The sequence below is a fragment of the Nilaparvata lugens genome, chromosome 12 (genome assembly GCF_014356525.2).
Source record: "Nilaparvata lugens isolate BPH chromosome 12, ASM1435652v1, whole genome shotgun sequence".
NCBI lineage: Eukaryota > Metazoa > Arthropoda > Insecta > Hemiptera > Delphacidae > Nilaparvata > Nilaparvata lugens.
In genome coordinates, this window is record NC_052515.1 from 4871949 (window position 1) to 4894405 (window position 22457).

At 31.7% G+C, this 22457-nt stretch overlaps 1 protein-coding gene across 1 annotated transcript in view; it reads left to right on the forward strand.

Annotated features, from left to right (window-relative positions):
* LOC111046190 (probable cytochrome P450 301a1, mitochondrial) overlaps positions 1–18229 on the forward strand; it is a 30387-nt gene extending 12158 nt beyond the window's left edge. The window contains 11 exon segments of the mRNA XM_039438747.1: positions 4968–5160; positions 5653–5899; positions 7274–7390; positions 7851–7927; positions 9176–9377; positions 11812–11980; positions 12788–12957; positions 13766–13844; positions 16041–16247; positions 17721–17768; positions 17770–18229. Of these exon segments, the coding sequence (XP_039294681.1) occupies positions 4977–5160; positions 5653–5899; positions 7274–7390; positions 7851–7927; positions 9176–9377; positions 11812–11980; positions 12788–12957; positions 13766–13844; positions 16041–16247; positions 17721–17768; positions 17770–17835 (1566 nt within the window). The 5' untranslated portion in view covers positions 4968–4976 and the 3' untranslated portion in view covers positions 17836–18229.
* Positions 18230–22457: the final 4228 nt, after the last annotated feature.

Consider the following 22457-nt stretch of genomic DNA (forward strand, 5'->3'; position numbering starts at 1 on the left):
ACTTCTTATGAGTCAACCTTAACACCTCCCGTTCATTCAATGCTGACAGTTCAAAATAATCATCAACCAGTTATATATATTATATATAGTGTTTGTATATAGCATTGCTGTGTGATAATAGAGTCATTGAAGATTGCGCGAATAAAACTATAAAACATCAAAGCGTCCCATATTCAAGTAATGCTGACAATTTGAGGTGAATCTTTATTACTATGGTTGTAGTGTCAAAGAAGGCATGCATTGCTGAATGAGTAATTGAATCAAAACTGATTGATCATTACAGTTGCAGTTTATTCTAACTATAGTTGTAGTGTCAAAGAAGGCATGCATTGCTGAATGAGTAATTGAATCAAAACTGATTGATCATTACAGTAGCAGTTTCTTACTATTCCTATTGTAGCATCTTTTATACTGTGATAAAATTGGTCCAAGGACGCTGACAATCATTGTAATTTTCATTTCGATTGTACAGTGGAGATTTGAAAGTAAACAGTCTAATAATGACAGTAATGATTGAAGATAAAGTGGTCTATTGACAGTTGGATAAACGGAACGGTATGAATGGAGATGTACAATAAACCATTTATAGGCCTAAAACCGTAACTATAGTGAGGTCCACGTTATAATGACAGTATTTGATCAACTTTGGTTTTGCTATCCTTGTCTATCATTCGACAAAGCCGGTGTTACTACCCTTTACTAGGTTAACAACGATGCCAATTATGTTTTTGATAGTGTAGAAATATAATTAATTAATGCAGAGAATCGGCATTGTTATTCTTCTATCTTTATTCACTGCCATTATAACGTGGACCTCACTATATATAGTATTTTGAGAATAGCTTAATCAATCAAGGACTACCATTATGATTCAGGCCTACAGTTTTTACTGTGAATGATTTGATTACATTGATTTAGGAATTTATTGACAGCATCAATTGAAATCTATTGGAATGGTTTAGAAATAAATTGGCAGTACTAATTAATAAAAACAATATAAAAATCTTGAAGTACCCTTATTTAAAAAAAAACTTTAAAATAGTTCATCAAGTAATAGTTTCTTTCAAAGTTTTTTTAAAAAATAAAGGGTACTTCAGGTTCTTATATTGTTTTTATTAATTTGTTATATTAGCCCCTGTGAGTGAAGTGTTTTTATTGGCAGTGGCCTACTGTATGAATTGAAATAATATTTTTTCATTTCATTTCATTTATTCATAGACAATAAATACAATGCAGGCAAAAACAACAAATTATGAAATTATTCATAATGATCATCATCAATTACATAAACCATGGCCATTCTATAAAGACGGACATGCATAAACGCTTGGTACATATAAAATGCATGGGAATAAAAAACAGGCTTATCCCTTACTATTTCATTCTCAAATTTTTATTTAAAATTTGTCGAAGAAAGAAACTTTTACATTAATACAATAAAGAAGACTATTATAATAGACTAATGATAGAATAAATGGTATTAAATATAGGGAGATGGTCCTCCAATAAGTCTAAATACTATAATTTCCTAATATAAGTCTAGAAATTGATAATGATGTAACAACCAAAACTATTTTTTATTATTTGATAAATATGTGGTTCTGTACTAGGCCTAACTGTAAGCGGTCCAATGAGGATTCCACACACTACCACTAAATCAGCTTCATTGAGAACCAAAGAAAATTCATGATTATTTTCAAAATATAATTCAATTAATTGTGACAATTTCAAGTCTTTTTGTCCATTCTTCCCATTCAATTTTGTCTGATTTTTGTTTCTGATTACAGTATTTAAAAGAAATAAGAGGTTGTAACAAAGTCATTCTTATATTCATTCAAGTCATTTTTCAATAAATGAATAAAATTATTTATTATATATTATTTCATTATTTATTTTTCAATGTTTCTTCTCACTGCTGTTCAATTTCTGTTTCTATTCTAATAGATTTTTGTTTCTATTTTGAAAAATTAGTATTTGTGACAATTTGTAATCAATTCATTATCAATTTATCCAATTTAATTCTTTGTTTATTCTGATTCATAGTTTCAGATTGAATTTGGTGTTGAAATTGAAGTGAACATAACCTACATAATATTTGGACGATTTGTGACAAAATCAGGAATTGAAAGTTTTGGGCAATAGCCTGTTTTTCTTTACCGACTATTGTATTGTTCGCTCTATCTAATAAATAAATAATAAATAAATCTTTCCATTAAATGACTCCGAAAATTCAGTCTTAGTTCTTTTGAAAAAATAGATACCAATGCAGGCAAAAACAACAAATTATGAAATTATTCATAATGATCATCATCAATTACATAAACCATGGCCATTCTATAAAGACGGACATGCATAAACGCTTGGTACATATAAAATGCATGGGAATAAAAAACAGGCTTATCCCTTACTATTTCATTCTCAAATTTTTATTTAAAATTTGTCGAAGAAAGAAACTTTTCCATTAATACAATAAAGAAGACTATTATAATAGACTAATGATAGAATAAATGGTATTAAATATAGGGAGATGGTCCTCCAATAAGTCTAAATACTATAATTTCCTAATATAAGTCTAGAAATTGATAATGATGTAACAACCAAAACTATTTTTTATTCTTTGATAAATATGTGGTTCTGTACTAGGCCTAACTGTAAGCGGTCCAATGAGGATTCCACACACTACCACTAAATCAGCTTCATTGAGAACCAAAGAAATTCATGATTATTTTCAAAATATAATTCAATTATTGTGACAATTTCAAGTCTTTTTGTCCATTCTTCCCATTCAATTTTGTCTGATTTTTGTTTCTGATTACAGTATTTAAAAGAAATAAGAGGTTGTAACAAAGTCATTCTTATATTCATTCAAGTCATTTTTCAATAAATGAATAAAATTATTTATTATATATTATTTCATTATTTATTTTTCAATGTTTCTTCTCACTGCTGTTCAATTTCTGTTTCTATTCTAATAGATTTTTGTTTCTATTTTTGAAAAATTAGTATTTGTGACAATTTGTAATCAATTCATTATCAATTTATCCAATTTAATTCTTTGTTTATTCTGATTCATAGTTTCAGATTGAATTTGGTGTTGAAATTGAAGTGAACATAACCTACATAATATTTGGACGATTTGTGACAAAATCAGGAATTGAAAGTTTTGGGCAATAGCCTGTTTTTTCTTTACCGACTATTGTATTGTTCGCTCTATCTAATAAATAAATAATAAATAAATCTTTCCATTAAATGACTCCGAAAATTCAGTCTTAGTTCTTTTGAAAAAATAGATGACGAAGAAGCGTCAGGTTGCCTCTTTCTCGCTGTATTCAATTCTGTCTTTAAATAGTGGCTCAGTCATCATTTGTTCACAATATCATTAATCTTCCTGGACTCAGACGGAGCCAACCGTTTTTCTTCTACCTGGACAGTAATTAACTTCCACTGATTAACATGACAAGTAGAATTCACTACCTGTAGTCTACTGATGTAGAGACTATAGTAATATAGTTCTGTCACTACCTGTACTTTGTAGTGACTTTTGTGATAGTTTTGTCACTAACTGTACTACCTGTTGTCTGTAGTGACTTCTGTGATAGTTCTATAACTAACTGTATTTTGTAGTGACTTTTGTGATAGTTCTGTCACTAACTGTAGAATTCACTTCACATAGATGGTTCGTAGAGAAGCACCTTTCGCTGCTAAAGGCAGGTATAAATCCGATAATGAAAAGATATCGCAAAATCCCTTATAATATACGTCCAACTGTAGTAAATGCTTTCAATATTAATTCAACTTCTTCAGCATCTAGTAAACACCAATTTGAATATCAGAGTAATAGACTAATAAATAAAATTACGGAAGACTTTATTAAGGATAAAATAACAAAAACCAAATTGAGATTAATGAAATCGTGGGTAAAACAAAACTATTATTTTAAAATTGAGAATTGAGTTGGCTGAACCACCAATTTTTGGCAATATTAATTTGTGTAAAAATTATTGAAACTTGACAATTTTTATATTATTTTTCTGTGCATCTATAATTTGTTTATCAACTACTTGATTATTGATGAAATTCAAGATCCATAGATTATCATCCATTAACAGAATTGTATCATTTGTACTGCTGTTATTAGATTAAAAAATGTACCTATTTCTTATTTTTAGAACTCGTGGCTGGAGCTCAAGGCTTCTTTTTCCACTCACGCCAAATACTATTGTAATTTAATGATTATTTTATTTGTAAAAATATTTCTTGTATTTGGCAATAAATTCATTATTCATTCATCACATGATAAGATTTATTTTCCATAACAATTTACAGTCAGTAGCCTAATTATATTAAAATATATAATACATACATAATATCTACATAATTTTGTAAGTATACAGTAATAAATCAAATTCATATAAAAAGACACTACTGGAAAATAAGCAGTTTTCTATCAGAATAACTACTGATTCAATTGTGCCTATTTTAGTAGATAGTTTTTTCAATTCCTGTAAAATGAGTAAATAAAACCACAAACCTACAACAACGAACGACTCGACACTCTAGTAATCATCAGTAAGAGCTCACTACGCTCGTGCAATTATTTTATTTATTAAAAATTTTAGAGAATTTTGACAGTTTGAAATTATAATCTCACTAAGGAGTAAAAACACACTGGTTAGCAGAAGACATTTTCAAAGTGAATAAAAGTGTTGCTCATTGTTTTTTCATTGTATAATAATCTTGTATTGTTGTATTTGTGAAGGAGACACATTAGGAGGTAACCTGTTGTCTCCATAAATAAATAAATAAATACATTAATTAAATAAATATCACTCAAGTTAGTGCCGTAACCTAGTTGTTGCTCTGAATCATTCTAAATTTATATTTATGTTTCCTAAATTCAAATTATAATTCTTGAAATTCAAATATTCGAATTCTTGATTTATACACAATTTTTTCGTTCCTCCAAGGTTGCTAAGATGAGAGGTAGCGTTCGCTTGTTGGCCAAAAGATACAACTCTTCATCTTCAGTATGTCCGGCTGCTGTGGAAGCAACTACAGCTCAGGTTAAGGTGGACTCCGAACCCCGACCCTATGCCGAAGTGCCGGGTCCAAAACCTATTCCAGTCCTTGGCAATACGTGGCGGCTGTTACCTCTAATAGGTGAGCTAGAAAAACTTATATTTTCGTCAAGAGTTTTTCATTATGTTTAGTTTTTCATCTTAATAAAAAATACAAATGTTTCCATTGATTGAAATAAAACGAGTGGGGTACCTTTTTTACCATAAGATGTCAAATTATCGATAACTATACTCCGTACAAAATAACTTTTGACTTGGAGGTATATGCGGCGCAGAGAAATGGAGGGAGATCAGCCAATTACAGTGATGGATAGAGTCATAGGTGGAAGCGCAGTTGCCGATTTGTCGATTAGAGTCAGCCGACTGAAGGCTTTCAGAGAGGAAACTCCGTAAGTTTCACATGAGCGCTTGAATACTCACTAGAAATTAGAGAATGCTGGCCGGTTCAGAACGGCATCACCGCCGATGTATCCCTTCCCCTGTATGCCTTCTCTTCTTCGCATGTCCCTCCCAAGTCAGAAGTAATTTTGTACGGACTATAGTGGATAATCAAATGAACTATTGCCTGTTACAGGTCAATACCAAATCTCAGACCTGGCCAAGGTATCCAAGATCCTTTACAATGAGTACGGCAAAATAGTGAAGCTTTCAGGCTTGGTTGGCAGGCCTGATTTACTGTTCGTCTACGATGCTGCCGAAATCGAGATGATGTACCGCACTGAGACCGATGCTCCACACAGGCCCTCCATGCCCTGTCTAGTCAAGTACAAGAGTGAAGTACGCAAGGACTTTTTCGGAAGACTGCCTGGCGTGGTTGGTGTGTGAGTGTCCATTTATTTAGCCTGATTCATTGAATTTAAAAAATATTTTTATCAAATAATTTTGAGTTCATATAGGCTAATGGTATACAGTATATATAGCCTACCACCTATTGCACATTCATTTATATTAATTCATTCATTCATACAATAAGTATACATTATCAAAACGATAGGGAGAGGAAAAATAAGGTTACCGATATGTACTTCCCTGAGGACAAATGTCATTCTGGGGTGCTACTGTAATTACTAATCTACTATTAGCTATCCCCTATCTAGGGAATAGACTAGTTACATATGAGCCTGAGGGGGTACCTTGTGCTATTCCTCTCCCAAATTTAGATAACACATAGTCCGAAATAGGTTGTCTTGTAGTTCTTCAATTCACAAAATGTTCAGTCCTCAAGTATTTTCACAAAGTAGATTTTCAAATTTAGATGCTTCAAAACTAAACATAGAAGAAATATTTCACATTATTATAAGTAAAATAGGAAATATTCACAAATTAAAAATATAATTTTAATATATAAATTTCTAAAATCTAATCCAAATGTTTGAATTACAAAAGGATTAGAATAAAAAATTACAAAAGAATTTTACCAAGAATTGGAAGGACATTGATAGAATAATTTTCAAATATTGGTATGATATATGTGATACTGCTTTGAAATTTGTAGGATATCTAATTCAACTTTTTTAATGAAATAAAACGTTTTTTCTGAATAAAAATTGGAAATATGACATATTGATGTAGCCTACTAGTTGAGATTCGTACAATCAGATAGGCCTACTCTACCAATATAGTAAAGAAAAATTATTGCGAAGCTCACAGATTTCATATAAATTTATTAATATATAAAATTATATTACAAGTCTGAATTTATTGATATAAGTTTGAAGATGACTTATAACAACAGGTCAAAACTTTGTCACTATACTGAAAATTAAATGTTTCCACTTCAAAAGTGCTTTTTAAATTCAAAGCTTTAATTTCTTTATTTATTTACATCAATAGAAAAATTATAACTTATAATAGAGCTTACAGCTTTATGCCAAAACAAGCCTCATTGAAAATAAATTGTTTACACAAACAGAAACTAAATTAATAAGAAAGAAAGAAATGAAAAAATAACAAAAAAATGGTTTGAAACAAACATTATAAATAGAAAATAACACAAGACAAAATAGAAAATAGACTCAATAAAAAACAAAATAGACTAACTGAAACAAGAGAGCAGGTAGCAAGCCTACTTTATAAATTTATAGTAGAAAAGAATAAATATAAAACACAGTGATATTAATTACGTTAATAATGAGATTGGTATTTCGATAATTGACAGTTTTTATTGGAATATATTATATTTTTATTGATTTTAGGCACGGAGAACCTTGGAGAGAGTTTAGAACCAAAGTACAAAGACCTATTTTAAGACCTGCCGCTGTAGTACAATACATCCAACCCATTGAAGAGGTCACCAATCAATTCCTTGACAGGTAATAGATAATATTCAAATTTATTTACAAGTTTAAAAATCAATCATTCAAATAGAATAGGAAATGTACTGAAAGTCTTCAATTCATCAAAGTTAATAATTGCAGCTGTGATGGAATACAAAATTAATGTATGATGAATTTCAAGATTAAGCATTGAAATAAAATATGAAATAGACTGAAAGTCTCAAATTCATCCAATTTCAAGTGAATTATTAATAGTAGTTGTGGTAGGATAAAAATTGATGAATTATAGTGTAGTGATTTTTCAATTTAAGATTTTTTCTAGGTGTTCTCCAGTGTTCTAGAAATTAAACACTCATATTAACACCCTTTCAACAAGAATTATTATGATTGAAAAAAATCCTCATCAATATCAGTGATGATTAATCTTTGATAACTGAATTTCAAACAGTTCAAATGAAATTTTTGAATCATGTTGTTAATTTAAACGATTTTTCAGGATGCTTCAAATACGAGATGATCGAGACGAACTACCAAACGATTTCGATAATGATATTCACAAATGGGCTCTAGAATGTAAGTTTCATCAATTTTTCTATTCACAGTAGACCGCATTTCCATCTAATTATCCAATTTAAACTCTTACAAAATATTTGGTTTGAAGGTGACGTATTTGTGGTTTCCTTTAAATAAATTCGTAATATTTGACTGCCGTACATCATTGTGCTTTTCGTTTAACAAATGTTTTATAACTATATATATTCATAAATAAAAATATAAATCCGAGTACCCTTTTAATTTATTTTGTCACGAATGTTTCGGACACTAATGCCATTTTCAAGAAAATGACTTTAAAATGGCATTAGTAGCCGAAACATTTTGTGACAAAATAATTTAGAAGGATACTCAGATTTATATTTTTATTCATATTAAACTAGCCGTTTGGCCGCTTCGCTCGCCATATACGTCTAGCTGCCCCCTGGACCCCCGACTAGATCGTCCAGAAATGAGATCAGCGGCTCGCTTCGCTCGCCTGCATTTTTCATTTGAGCATGCTTCATTCCATCAGTAAGTCAAAGTACTAAGATAACGCAGAAAAGCTGAAAAACGCTGATTTTGGGCGTATCTTTGATGAAGTATTAAAGTCACCTCATCACAAAATTTTTAGACCCTAGCTAAACCTCTGTACTACTACAAAATTTGAACATTTTCTGTCCATTACTTGATGAAAGAACCGAGAAAACGCAAAAAACGCTAATTTTGGGCGTATCTTTGGTGTTATTTCAAATTCCTTCTAACACAACATTATTACACCCCAGCTGAGCTTCTGTAGTATATTTGAACATTTTCTGTTCATTTGTTCTCGATAAAGCTGAGAAAACGCTAAGAATGCTGGAAAAACGCAGATTTTGGGATTTTTTTCCAAATCCGTTCTTAATGCGCCTCTAAAGGGCCAACTGAACATACATATCAAATTTGTATGTTTTTGGTCCGGTAGATTTTTAGTTCTGTGAGTGAGTCAGTCAGTCAGTGACTGCCATTTCGCTTTTATATAATTATATAGAAGTAGCCCTAAAGAAAAAGACTATATTCATCATTGATCTCTACAGTGAGGTTCACTTGAAACTGTCAGCATTGTATGAATGGAAAGTATTGATGTTACTTATAAGGAATGATGACAGATTAAAGTGAATCTCACTTTAATAATTATCTAAATTCGGGAGAGAAATAGAACTAGTAGAACCTTTTTTCTCCCTTGATCATTCTCATGATAAGTTTTATTCGTGAAAATAGGTAATAATTATATTTTCCATAATTTCTCAGGTATTGGGAGAATAGCTCTTGACGTCCGTTTGGGATGTCTGGATCCAAATTTGGCCGACGATTCAGAGCCTATGAAGATAATCAATGGAGCCAAATTTGCATTGAGGAACATCGCTCTGCTAGAACTGAAATTCCCGTTCTGGAGATATGTGCCAACTCCGCTGTGGGGGCGATACGTCAAAAACATGGACTATTTCATTGAGTAAGTTCGTACAAACTGAGTTTATCATAACTCTTATTCAGACTAATATGGGGAGAATTTATTTTATTAATTCATTCATTTATTGGTTAACAATTACATTAGTTTAGGAATGAAAAAACAGGCCTTATAGTAATGTTCACGTTATAATGGCAGTGTTTAATTAGCTATGGTATATTGCTATCCTTCTCTATCATTCAACAAAGCGTATAGCGCTATCTCTTTCTGGCTTTGCTCTGTTGCCAGATCGTCTTTTAACAATATCCTGTTATATTAAGCAAGCAATTTCTGTATTTTTATATCTGGTTATTTATGTTCAACGGATCTCGAAAAACGGCTCTAACGATTTTCACGAAATTTGGAACATAGTAGGTTTATGATATAAAGATTCGATTGCACTAGGTCTCATCCTTAGGAAAACTAGCTGAACGACATTAAAAGGATAATTCATACTTGGCTGAAACAGCTGTGAATAGTAAAAAAGTGAGTGAGCGAGTGAGTATGTGAAAAATCAAAATATCGCATCCCCGAAATTCATAAGATGACATAATATTGCCAGCTGTGAAATATAAACACGATCATTTTAGAGAATTGTGTTCTGTTTATCAATAAATAAAAATAACGAGCGAAGCTCGGTGCCCCGATATTTAATAATTAACTAACAAAATATTTCATCGCAATTATGAAAATTCATTTTGGTATTATTAAAAAATATAATTTCTTGCTTAATAAAATATAATTGATTATTTTAAATGAGAATGAACAAATGATATTATATCAATAAACCTGTATCAGCTACCGTCCATAGAAGGCATTGACAAGACAGAGGATCGGCAACGTTGTTCTGCTATCTTTCTCCACTGCCATTATAACGTGGACCTCACTATAGCCCAAAACTTCTTCAGTTCCTGAATTTAGTCCATTAGTGCAATATAAATTTCCAAAGTAGGGGGAAAAAATTGTAACATAAATTCTATCTAATCACTGCGAATTGGTTTGAATCCTGTAATATTGGTTCACTTCTCTTGATTACTGGAAAAACCAATTTTCAACTAGAACAGTTAATTATTCTTGAATGATACTTATATCAATTTTATAATATTTTCATCTTGGGCAAGATTGATTATAATCTCGCACTATTTGATACCTCACATTTCTCTAAAGGAACACTAAAATTGAAACACTATAGAAGTCATCAATTAGTTTCAACTCATTAAATGAAAGGAGTTATTTCATTGAATCAATAAAGAAATAATACAATTGAATGAATACATAGTCTAATCAGTTTAAGCTAGTTGTGAATTGATAAAATACAAAAATGGTACTTAACAACTTTTATTGTATAGGATTACTATTTTCAACTACTGGAAAAGACTTTTTCCAACAAAAAAAAATTATACACAATTCCTTGCAAAAATGATTGAATATTGTGTTATTGGGTGATTGGGTAACCCTAATTTTGTTAACGATAATGTGTATCCATATATATATTTTGACAAATTTCGATTAGTTGGCAAAAATTATTTTGTGTGCTTTTACTTAAACTGTACGGTAGCTACCTTTTGTGCTAGTACTCATTAATAGTATCTTCAAATCTTTCTCATTTTGTCTTTTCTAATTTTGTTCTCAATTCTTCCACTATCTCTGTATGATACAAATGATTTTGATTTGATTATGTATTGTAATCTTAAAAAATACTTTGTGACGTAGCCTTATATACGCCTTGTATCTTCAGGCTGGATAAATTGATTGATTGAAATAGACAAGGCCCAGGACCGACTACAGAAAAATATTGTTTTCCTACAGATACCCTGAAAAGTGACCATTTGTGCACTGATTGCAGGCTGCAAAGAATCACTTTTCCGCACTAGTGCGCAAAGTGAGTACTTTGCGTACTCCAGATTTGCAGCATGACAACGCAAAATAGTTAGTAGGTTATATGGAGCACCAGTGCAGCAAAATCAAAATGAAGTTGGTAACAGTGACTGCTGTGGCTGCTATAGTGAGCAGAGGTGCAACCAAGCACAACGCGCTAATTATTAAGTAGATATTATAACCAAGGACAACGACAGCACAGTGCTACCCACACAGCACACACCACACAGCTGCCCCCCGCCATTCAAACACTACTACATTATTCAGGCAATTTTACCCATAATTACCCACTTTTCATATTCAATGGTAACTGTAGGAAAAATTTAATGTGAAATACGTGCGCAAAGTTCGTTTGCTGCACTCAAGAAACCATTCCGCCCTCGCCTACGGCTCGGGCGTAAACGTTTCTTTCGGTGCAGCAAAATGTCACTTTGCGCACTAGTTGCACAAATAACTATTTCTTTACTGTATTTTACTGTAGTTATTTACTTTCTCTACTGTACTTATACAGTACCTTTAAATTCTCCCAATTTCATCTTGATTTTGTTCTCAATTTTCACAGAATATGTATGAAACACATAGACACAGCCCAGGATCGTCTACAGAAAAAATTGGACGCTGGAACTCCAGAGAGCGAATTTTCTGTGGTGGAGAGAATACTGCTGAGCGATCCTGATCCAAAACTAGCCTACGTTTTAGCATTGGATTTGATATTGGTTGGAATTGACACGGTGAGTACTGTACCTATATAGTGAAGTCCAAGTTATAATAGCAGTGTTTAATTAAAATTGGTGTTGCTATCCTTGTCTATCATACGACAAAGCAGATAGCAGTATCCTTTTCTAGCTCCCAACGTAAGCGTCTAGCCAGATCTATTTAATAAATAGAATGACAAAATCACAGACGTTTTTAAACAATTACCTGTTTCTAAATATAGTTTGTTAGCTATTTGCTTTATCCAATAATAATAAATTGAGTAGATTCCTAGGTCATAGATTGATAAAGTTTTTAAACAATTACCTGTTTCTAAATATAGTTTGTTAGCTATTTGCTTCATCCAATAAATAAATAAGAGTAGATTCCTAGGTCATAGATTGATAAATAAGTATATTTATATAACTATGCTTGTTGAAGTTCAACTTAAATTTATTTTCTAGTCATAATAATGTCCACTCTCATAACACACGGAATCGAAATGAATTTCACTATTATAGATCTAGTCATATTAGTTTTAAGGCCTGGGCAATCATATTATTTTGTAACCACCTACCATTACATATAAGAAATCGACCACAGAAGAATTACAAATAGAAAATTAAAAAGTTCCTATTGAAGAAATTACTGTTTTTAAAGGTTAGAACAGTATTTTAGCATTAGGTTGGACAGCATAGAATGATGTGATAACTTTTTTATGTTTATAGTGTCAAGTTGTGTGATTTTTATGTATATTGACAGTGCCTGTACAATATTTTATATCATGTGTATATCATGTGATTCAATTCGAATTTTTTACAAATATTATGATCAAATTGTTTCAGATATCAATGGCAGTTTGCTCCGTGTTATACCAACTTGCAACAAGGACTGAAGAACAAGAAAAAATGTACAAAGAACTGAAAAAAGTTCTGCCAACCAAAGATACTCCTCTCACAAATAATCTGCTGGAAAATATGCCTTATACTAGGTCGTTTATCAAGGAAGTACTAAGGTAAAAACTTAACTAATTGAAATAAAAAATAGATGATGTTATATTTCATAGTAGCCTATTTGGTTAGGTACATTTTTATAACTATATTATTGATTTTGAATGAGGTAGAATAGATAATTTTATAATTCTCTTTCCAATTCAAATATGACTACATTTCATTTCATAATTTCTTTATTCATAAATTTGTACATTGTATACAATGAATAGTGTCATAAATATATATATCTTTGATTAGATACAATAAAAATAAAATACATAACAAATAAAACATCTACAGAGCCAACACAATAGGAAGCAACCAGACAAGGCAACCAGAAAGGCATAAATAACTTTTTCTTCCTCTGTGCTACAACCTATAAGGTGCTCTAATAATTTAATTAGCACATTGTAAAGTTAACATTTCAAATGTTTGTAACATGATGATTTTTGAGAATAAAAACTATTTCATTCATTCATTCACAATTAGGTTATGGGCCGTAATGAAAACTTTGTTAGTTAATTTAATTGTTTCATTTCCCATAAATACTTTTCCCATTTGAGCAATTCAATTTAAGTTTTTCTTATCTTTAATGTTGTCACTATAATAGTGAAATTGGCAACATCAACGTCTTATTCTTTCAATTATGGATAAATACCACAAAATCTCCTCCCATACCATCAAATTATTTTTCAATTTTCTTTAATTTTGTAAGTCACCTATTTGTAAAATTTAGATTATACCAAAACCAATCAGTGTTTCAACTTGAAAAGTTTTCTTTTAATTCATTAAATTTTTTGTTCAGTCTTATACACTTTGAATATTTTTCAGAATGTATTCCACTGTGATTGGCAACGGCAGAACTCTATTGGAGGATAAAGTAATCTGCGGATACAATATACCAAAGGGGGTGAGTACAGTTTTTCAATTTCATCATAGAATTATATCATACAGTGTTGACCCTAGACCGCCAACCTATCATGCAGCGCTTCAATCTGTTCTGTCAATAACAAAGTTTAAGAAAGTTGTGAAGAAAATATTCAACGAATGAATACTTCCATTTTAAATGAGAGTTCCATTTAAAAACGAACGCACACAGACAGACAGATGTAGCAGACAGACATATGCAGACAAACTTAACCTAAAGAGACACACTGGGTTGTTTCACACCCCAGGGATTTTTTTTCTGCTCTGCAGTTGACAATATCAAACAGATGGGAATTTATGCCCAGTCTAAATTAGGTTTGTAGTATTGTCAACTACTCTCCACCACTTCCAGTCAGTAATAGCATTCTACAAGGTCACCAACTCATCTTGTTCTTCGTTTCGGGTGTCTAACACCCCAGAGTGTCTTTTACGTAGGACTTTTATCAAACACTTTTATTACAAAGATTTACTTGTATTGTCACTAAGAATGTGATATGGGATGATGGATCAGATTGGAATGAATGCTATGATTCTCTACAACTTAAGATTCAAAACAATAAAATGAAGAGACGTGAGTTTTTGATGAAGTTGATATTGGCAATGATCAAGCCATTCCTTCAAACCAGAGGAGCTCCAACACTCAGGCGGAACATACGTACTTCTAAAATGATTAGTATAAATATTGATAAGCAGTGCTTTACTTTCGATTTCTGTATACACTTGGAACAAAAATGATAAAGAAATGATGAAGTATAGGCTAATTACTTTTTTCTCTATATTTTTCAAAGAAACATGTAAAATTAAAGTGGGGTGTTCAACACCCCAGTGTGTCTACTGTGTTAGCATAAAGTAAGTGTGTCTCTGTAGGGTTAACAAAATTTAACTTCTTCATACATGTGCAGTCTTCATACTGAGTAGGGTCAATGTGAGTAGAGCAACTTAGGAGCAAAATTCACTCCTATTCTTTAGTTATAAGCATTTGAAGATGAGTGATTTTTCTGATCTGAGAGAGGAGGTAAGATATTATGTTTGAGTGAATAACTCATCCTGTATTGTAGCGAAACGTCTCATATTATAGCACAACACTTGTTAGGTCAACCTCTATCCATAGCCCGAATATCATCAAAATCTGGGAGATTTGCATTTTTCATGAAATCCATGAATAGAAAAACATCATGGATTTTTGCATAAATTAAAATCGCTCAAACTCTCAGGAATGATAGTACTTGACGAGAGGAACAATAAGATGTCATCACATGGTGAAATTCTAATTCATGGTGAAATCCTATTCTTGAGTTATACGCATTTGAAGATGAGTGTTTTTTCTGCTCTCAGAGTGGAGAAAAGATTTTATGTTTCAGTGAATAACTCACCCTGTATTGTAATTACTGTAGTACAGACGTTCAGATGATTTCACGCAATGCACCCACTCTCACCCCAACAAAACAGTACGGTAATAATTACATTTATTACATTTCACAATCACAACATCAAATTAATGATTGGGAGAGAATCAACAGGATAAACCCAAAACTGTTCCTCTCCCTAATTTTGATAAAAATAGTCCAAATGAGGTTATGAAAAAACTTTTATAAAGATCACAAAAATTTACAGTCCAACTATACATTATACTAAAAATTTTGTATCTCGGTTGATTAGAAAGATGAAACAAATTATTATTACACTTGAAAATGCATTAATAAATTGAAAAATATTAAAAAACTTGATAAATTTGAAGCCAATAGTGGACAGTAGACGACAGTAATCAGCTTGAGTTAACAAAAAATAAGATTGAAATTTGGAACGTGCCCAACTTAAACCATGGGATATCTTCTCATGCTATCTTCTCTCTATGGTATTGTGTTATGTATGTTGTATAACATAGTCCACATACAGTATCATTTATCATATTTAAGATATTTATCTCGGGCCACTCCCGTGTTTTGGATGAGCACGGTAAGCCGTCGGTCCCGGCTGCCTAAAAAGCAGTCGTTAGGTCATATCAGAGGCCCTGAAATTGATCAGTTGCCACCTGAAAACTCTGACACCAGACCTGAGCCAGCCAGGTCACTCGATATTATTATTATATACACTATACTATTATGTTTATTACATGAGCTTATATATTGTGATATGTCTGGAAAAATAACGAATCTTGAAACGTTATGTGTTTGTCCAGGTCCAACTAGTGTTTCCTACTATAGTAACCGGCAACATGCCGGAATACGTGAGAGATCCGGATCATTTCTACCCAGAACGCTGGCTGAAAGAACACAAGGCAGATTACTACAGACATCCCTTCGCTTCTCTACCCTATGGGTTCGGAGTCCGCATGTGCCTTGGAAGGCGATTCGCCGACCTCGAAATGCAGATACTTCTTGCTAAGGTACATTTAAATAATAATAATTATTATTCAATAAATATTAATATTATACTATTAGCCGTCGAGCTCCCGGAGTGGAAGACGCCGAGTATGATGATTCATGATCGATGATAAGACTTGGTGTTTCTCTTGTTTGCCCACCAGTTTTTCATTTTTTGAGACAATGTAGCTTTTCTTTCTTCACTCCATCTTGTTCCAACTCTTAAGGTGCGTACAGATATACGCGCCTCCAACACGCTCCGTCATCGCTCGGCAATCGCTCCGCCCTCCCACCGATCATGAACGTTACGGGAGATGTTAGCTGTTCTCGCGTTCCACTCTTGCTCCCCGGTCGATCATCAATCGATCTGCTCGAGTGACGTTCGATTGTGGAGCAGAGCGAAAGTCTGTACGCACCTTTAGAGCTTTCACCTCTGGGATAATTAACATTCATTTACTTTTGCTCTAAAACTATTTCGATTGGTAATTTCATTATCAGTAATTTTTGCCAAAACTAGATCTTTTTTAACGTTTTCAATCCACCCCCCCATTGACAAGCGAAGCTACATTTGTTATATTATTATTATACATTATATTAAATAACTACAGTAGCCTCTCTCTTAACCGGACACCTTTTAACCGGACATCGGTTTAACCGGACTACACTCCACGGAAGTGACATCTCTTTAACCGGAAAAATATTATCAGCACATCGTTCAACCGGACTGGATTGGCAGGAAATGGAAACTGCTGTTACAACTTTTCTCGTGGAAAGATTGAGCTGAGATTCCTGACTTAAAAAAGATAACATAATAAAGCGTCTAGTTTATTATTTTTACGTAAAAGTCATTATGGCTTATAAACTACAAAATATGCGTACCAATTTAACGACTTTTAGGGAACGTCGGTTAACCGGAAAAACGTTATCCGGACTGGCCTCAGTCCCGATGAGTCCGGATAAGAGAGAGGCTACTGTAGTAGCTCTGTGAACAGTAGACCTCACGCAGTTTTCTCATCCACAAGTATCTGGTGTCACCTGTTCACCATTCTCCAGACATCTGTGCAATGCATGCAATGAATAATCCACTTGACAGCTGATTGATTATGAATAATTCTATAGTCTGATTAATCCAATCTTCTGAGTAGATGATATATATAGTGATATCAGAGTATGAAGGAAATTCCTTTTCCTTTCATATTATCCTTAAAATGCAAAATTTCAAAAACCTTGTCTATAAATCGACGTGCAGTTCAAAAAGGAATATTCCTGCCAAATCTCATAGAATTCTATCAACGCGTTTGGCCGTAAATGAGTTACATACATATACAGACAGACGAAAGAAAATCCGAGTTAAAACATAGACCTCCGCACTGCGTTCGGTCAATTATTATTATACGAAAATATTTTATTTCTATTTTTACATTAAAATATTTAATTAAAACCACTTGATATTGTTAAGTTCACAAATTTAATTTCCATTTTCATGTTTTTTGCAGCTGGTACGGTCTTACAAGCTTGAATACCACCATGAACCCTTGGAATACAAAAGTGACGTTCATGTACGCTCCAGAGGGTCCGCTCAAATTCAAGATGACCCCAAGAGATGACTAACAATCACCATGAATCAAAATTAACCAAATATTTATATCCGTTGTTCTAGTAATTCACAAAATGAGAGTAAGGACTGGTTTCCAGGTCGCTTATCAAATCAAATGAACCATTAAACATATAGATTTGATGATCCATTAGATTTTTTAAGTGCCCTAGAAACTGGGTCTGGAACTATTCTTTACTCGGTTGATATAACTTCTGATCTAAATGTCCAAAATGTATTTTCATAGAGAAAAGGCATTTCCAATGGTTAACGAGTGAAAAATAAAATCTATATTATCAAGATAATATATATTATGATAAAGACAAATCAAACATAAATAATAAGTTATTGTTGTTATTAAGATGTTTATAATCTGTTGTATACTATGCTAATTAAAATTTTAATGAGTGATTTTGGATTATTCCCTGGGACATTTCCAGAAGTAGGATTATTGATCAGTCGCACCTAATTCATTTTAGATTTTCAGGTAAGATTGTGAGTAAAATATAAAGGAATGGTACGTTTACCACATTTATAAATAAAGTTTTACACTGAAAATCAGTTTCAAGTATTTTTAATGATAGTTCATTATGCTTCAAATTATTTACAACTCAGTAGTTCATAAGCTAACCTGCATATGGATATAGCTATAGGAATGTTTCAATCATTCAAACTATACATTATTTTTTCTTGAAAACTCTTTAGTAAATCGTTGGAATTGTGAGTGATTACGATATTCCCCATCGACTCAAGAAATACACAAATAGAAATTGTTAACCAAAAATTGGTTTGACAATAATTAAAATTGGTTAATAATATGTATTTGTGTTTTTCATTATGGGAGAATATCACAACATCACAAATAACTGTGATGTTAATTTCTTACATAATTTTAAATTAAAATTGATGTTAATTTAAAATTGGACAACAAAATTATCTAATTCTTCAATGTTGTTTGCCATCACGAACTGCTTATTATAAAATTACTTTTCTGTTATAAAAAAGAACGACTAGCATAAGCATTTGAAGATGAGTGATTTTTCTGATCTGTGAGTGAAGGAAAGATTTTATGTTTCAGTGAATAACTCACCCTGTATTGTAGCGAAACGTCTCATATTATAGCACAACACTTGTTAGGTCAACCTCTATCCATAGCCCCAATATCAACCAAATCTGGGAGATTCGCATTTTTCATGAATTCATCATGTTTCAAATTTCGGCAGCCTATGGAAACTCAAATCGTTTCATCAGGTCGGAATTGAACCAACATTTTTTTCAAATTGTAGGAGTTTAAAGAATATTTGACAAAAAAAAAACACCACAAAATTCTGATCTTAGAATCGTTTACTAAATTTCAGTAGCATACACAACTATAGTAGCATACGCAACTATGACAGCTATGACTAGCTTTCCCATACAATTTTTCCAACTGGAAATTAAATCAACAATAACTTCTAAACTGTGACTGTCTATAGAATATATTATGAGACTAAAGAAACAAAAATAATAACGAAATAAAATCACGCCGTACAGTGTTTTCAGTTCAATGTTGAATCCACAACTATGTCTAAATGTCAACTATAGAATAGCAATTGGAAGTAAAGAAATTGCACCATATAATTTTAGCTTTGATAAAATCGTTCACTAAATTTTATTAGCCTTTCGTTCAATCGGCAAGATTTGTCTTGACTAAAATTTCTGACACTATAATGATATGCAGTCAAAAGTAGTTTTGTTTAGTAGCAGTCAAAATTAGTAAATTTAATAAAATTCTATCTGAATTGAGTGTTAAATTCAAATCATATTCTCATAATATAAATCAGTATGCAGTTTTTTCAATATCTACAATTACTTTCGAAATAATAAACTGTTGAAATGGTATGGTATAATACCATTTGCAAATTATAACAAACTCTTAGCCTTCCATTTAGATATTCAACTTCGGTTTTGAATAGTAATCTATGAACCTATATCATTAATGAAATGAATAAATAATAGTATTATTTTTATTATAATCATCAATCATTTATCATTTATTTATCAAATAAATAATAGTACACACTAGTTTTAAAGTTGAAAACTTAAAAAAACAAAAACATTTCACATTAAAATTATAAGTTAACCCTTTTTTATTCTTTCTATGATGCAAATAAAAATTTTAAACTGAAAATAAAAGTTATTCTGATATAACTGTTATCAAACTTTGCATATATTTAAAAGAAAAACTCAAACAAACTAATAATCATTCCTCTGTTACTTCTATGATACAAATGCAATAAATTGAAGAAAAATACGGCAAGTAATTCAGTCCAAACTTAAACATACAAACACGTATGTTATTAATCAATTATAGTATCAACAAAAAATTATATGAACAGTATCATAGCCACCTCTAATACAAGGCCCCGGCCTACGATATTGCAACGTCGCAGCGTAGGCCTGGATTTCAAGATTTGTTTTATTAACCTTCAGGCTACAATTATAGCAATTTAGTCATAATACATACTTTTAAAAAGTAGTCTACACACAATTGAACAGAAAATCGATACAAATTGAACAGATAAAGCATATCTACATTACATAAAATACATTCAATTCAGGTATTCAGGTATTCGTCAAGTGAGTAAAAGGCATTATTTTTCAGATAACTATATACAATTTTCTTAAATTTGTTTGGAGGCAGATTCCTGGTTGTTTGAGGCAGTTTATTATACAATATGCACTGTTGGAAAGTATGGCTTCTCATAGTTTTAGTGAGTCTTATTTGTGGTGGAATGTAATACATGATTGGTGAAAAAGATCAGCTGATATTTTTTTAAATATTTTTCACCAATCATGTATTAGATTCTAGGCCTACACTGCGACGTTGCAATATCGTAGGCTGGGGCATTGTATTAGGTGGCTATGACAGTATTAATTGAAGAAATACAGGGTGATTCATAATTATGGTAAAATAATTAAATACGTGATAGTAGAGGTAAAAATAAGAAAAAAACTACCTATAAACATATATCCATGAACGCTTCATTATCGAGTTATACAGAGTGAAAGATTTCGCCCTGAATTCAGTTCCTCTGGTGAAATACACCGATGCTGAATTATGTGGGGACTAGTTTTTGAAAAACTTATGCTGGATTCATATGGAAAAATATCTGAAAAATCGAATAAAACTAGTCTGGAATCTGTAGTGTGAGTAGTTTTTGAGAAAACAGTTGAAATATGCAAAAAATCTAAGTAGAAAAACACAGACTTCTACGTTTGATGCCCAATAACTTTCTTTAATGACCAGTAAACAAATAATTTTTCGCAATAAAAATTGTAGAGAATTTAATTCTGAAAAAAATGATGTAAGCTGTGTAAACTAAATTTAAATAAAAGTTGGATAAAATGTATTCTTATGTAGTACATTACACCACACAATTTGCTGTTTTATGAGGAGAGAACTAATAACTCATAGGTTGTAGCTGATTGCAAATAGAACATTGATTTTAAGAAAAGCTGTTCCAAAACAGCTGATTTATTTTGTTTTAAATAAAAAAATATTTAAAAGAAATTATCAGCTGAAAATTATTTTCAGAATTATTTTAGCTCACTGTTGAACAAAAAAAACTGTAAGTTAGGCCTACTGTAGCCGCGCTGTGTTTTTTGATTAACCTATTAACCAGTTATTTGTAACCATTTCACTTTGCTTTTGTGTTAAGTGTTAACTTTTTAAAAAATGGCAGTTAATTTTAAACATTATTCATACTCCGAATTAGCTGACATGCATTTAATGTATGGAATGGGACACCATATAAAAACCCGTGCTGGTATTTGCCGATGATTTTTAGTAAAACTTGTTTACCCAAACTTTTTAACAACCGTTTTATTTACCGACGAGGCACACTTTACAAGAACAGCTATCGTTAACGTCCACAACTAACATATTTGGCAGCTGAGAATCCTCATGCCATCAATCCCAATCTTCCACAACATCAGTTTTCAGTAAACATTTGGGCAGGAATCATAGGAGATCATCTACTTCTGTTAGAGCTTCCTCCCAGGCTTAATAGCATAATCTACTAGTCTTTTGGTATAAGTTTAATGTCATTTAGATATGCTACTTTCATATAAAAAAAAACGTTTCATAAAAAACCGAATATTTTATTTGCAATCAGCTACAACTTATGAGTTATTAGTTCTCTCCTCATAAAACAGCAAATTTTTGTGGTGTAATGTACTACATAAGAATACATTTTATCCAACTTTTATTCAAATTTAGTTTACACAGCTTACATCATTTTTTCAGAAATTCTCTACAATTTTTATTGCGAAAAATTATTTGTTTACTGGTCATTAAAGAAAGTTATTGAGCATCAAACGTAGAAGTCTGTGTTTTTCTACTTGAATTTTTTGCATATTTCAACTTTTTTCTCAAAAACTACTCACACTACAGCTTCCAGACTAGTTTTATTCAGTTTTTCAGATATTTTTCCACATGAATCCAGCATAAGTTTTTCAAAAATAGTCCCCAAACAATTCAGCATCGGTGTATTTCACCAGAGGAACTGAATTTCGGGCGAAATCTTTCACTCTGTATAGCTCGCTAATGAAGCGTTAATGGATATATGTTTATAAGAACTTTTTTTCTTATTTTTAC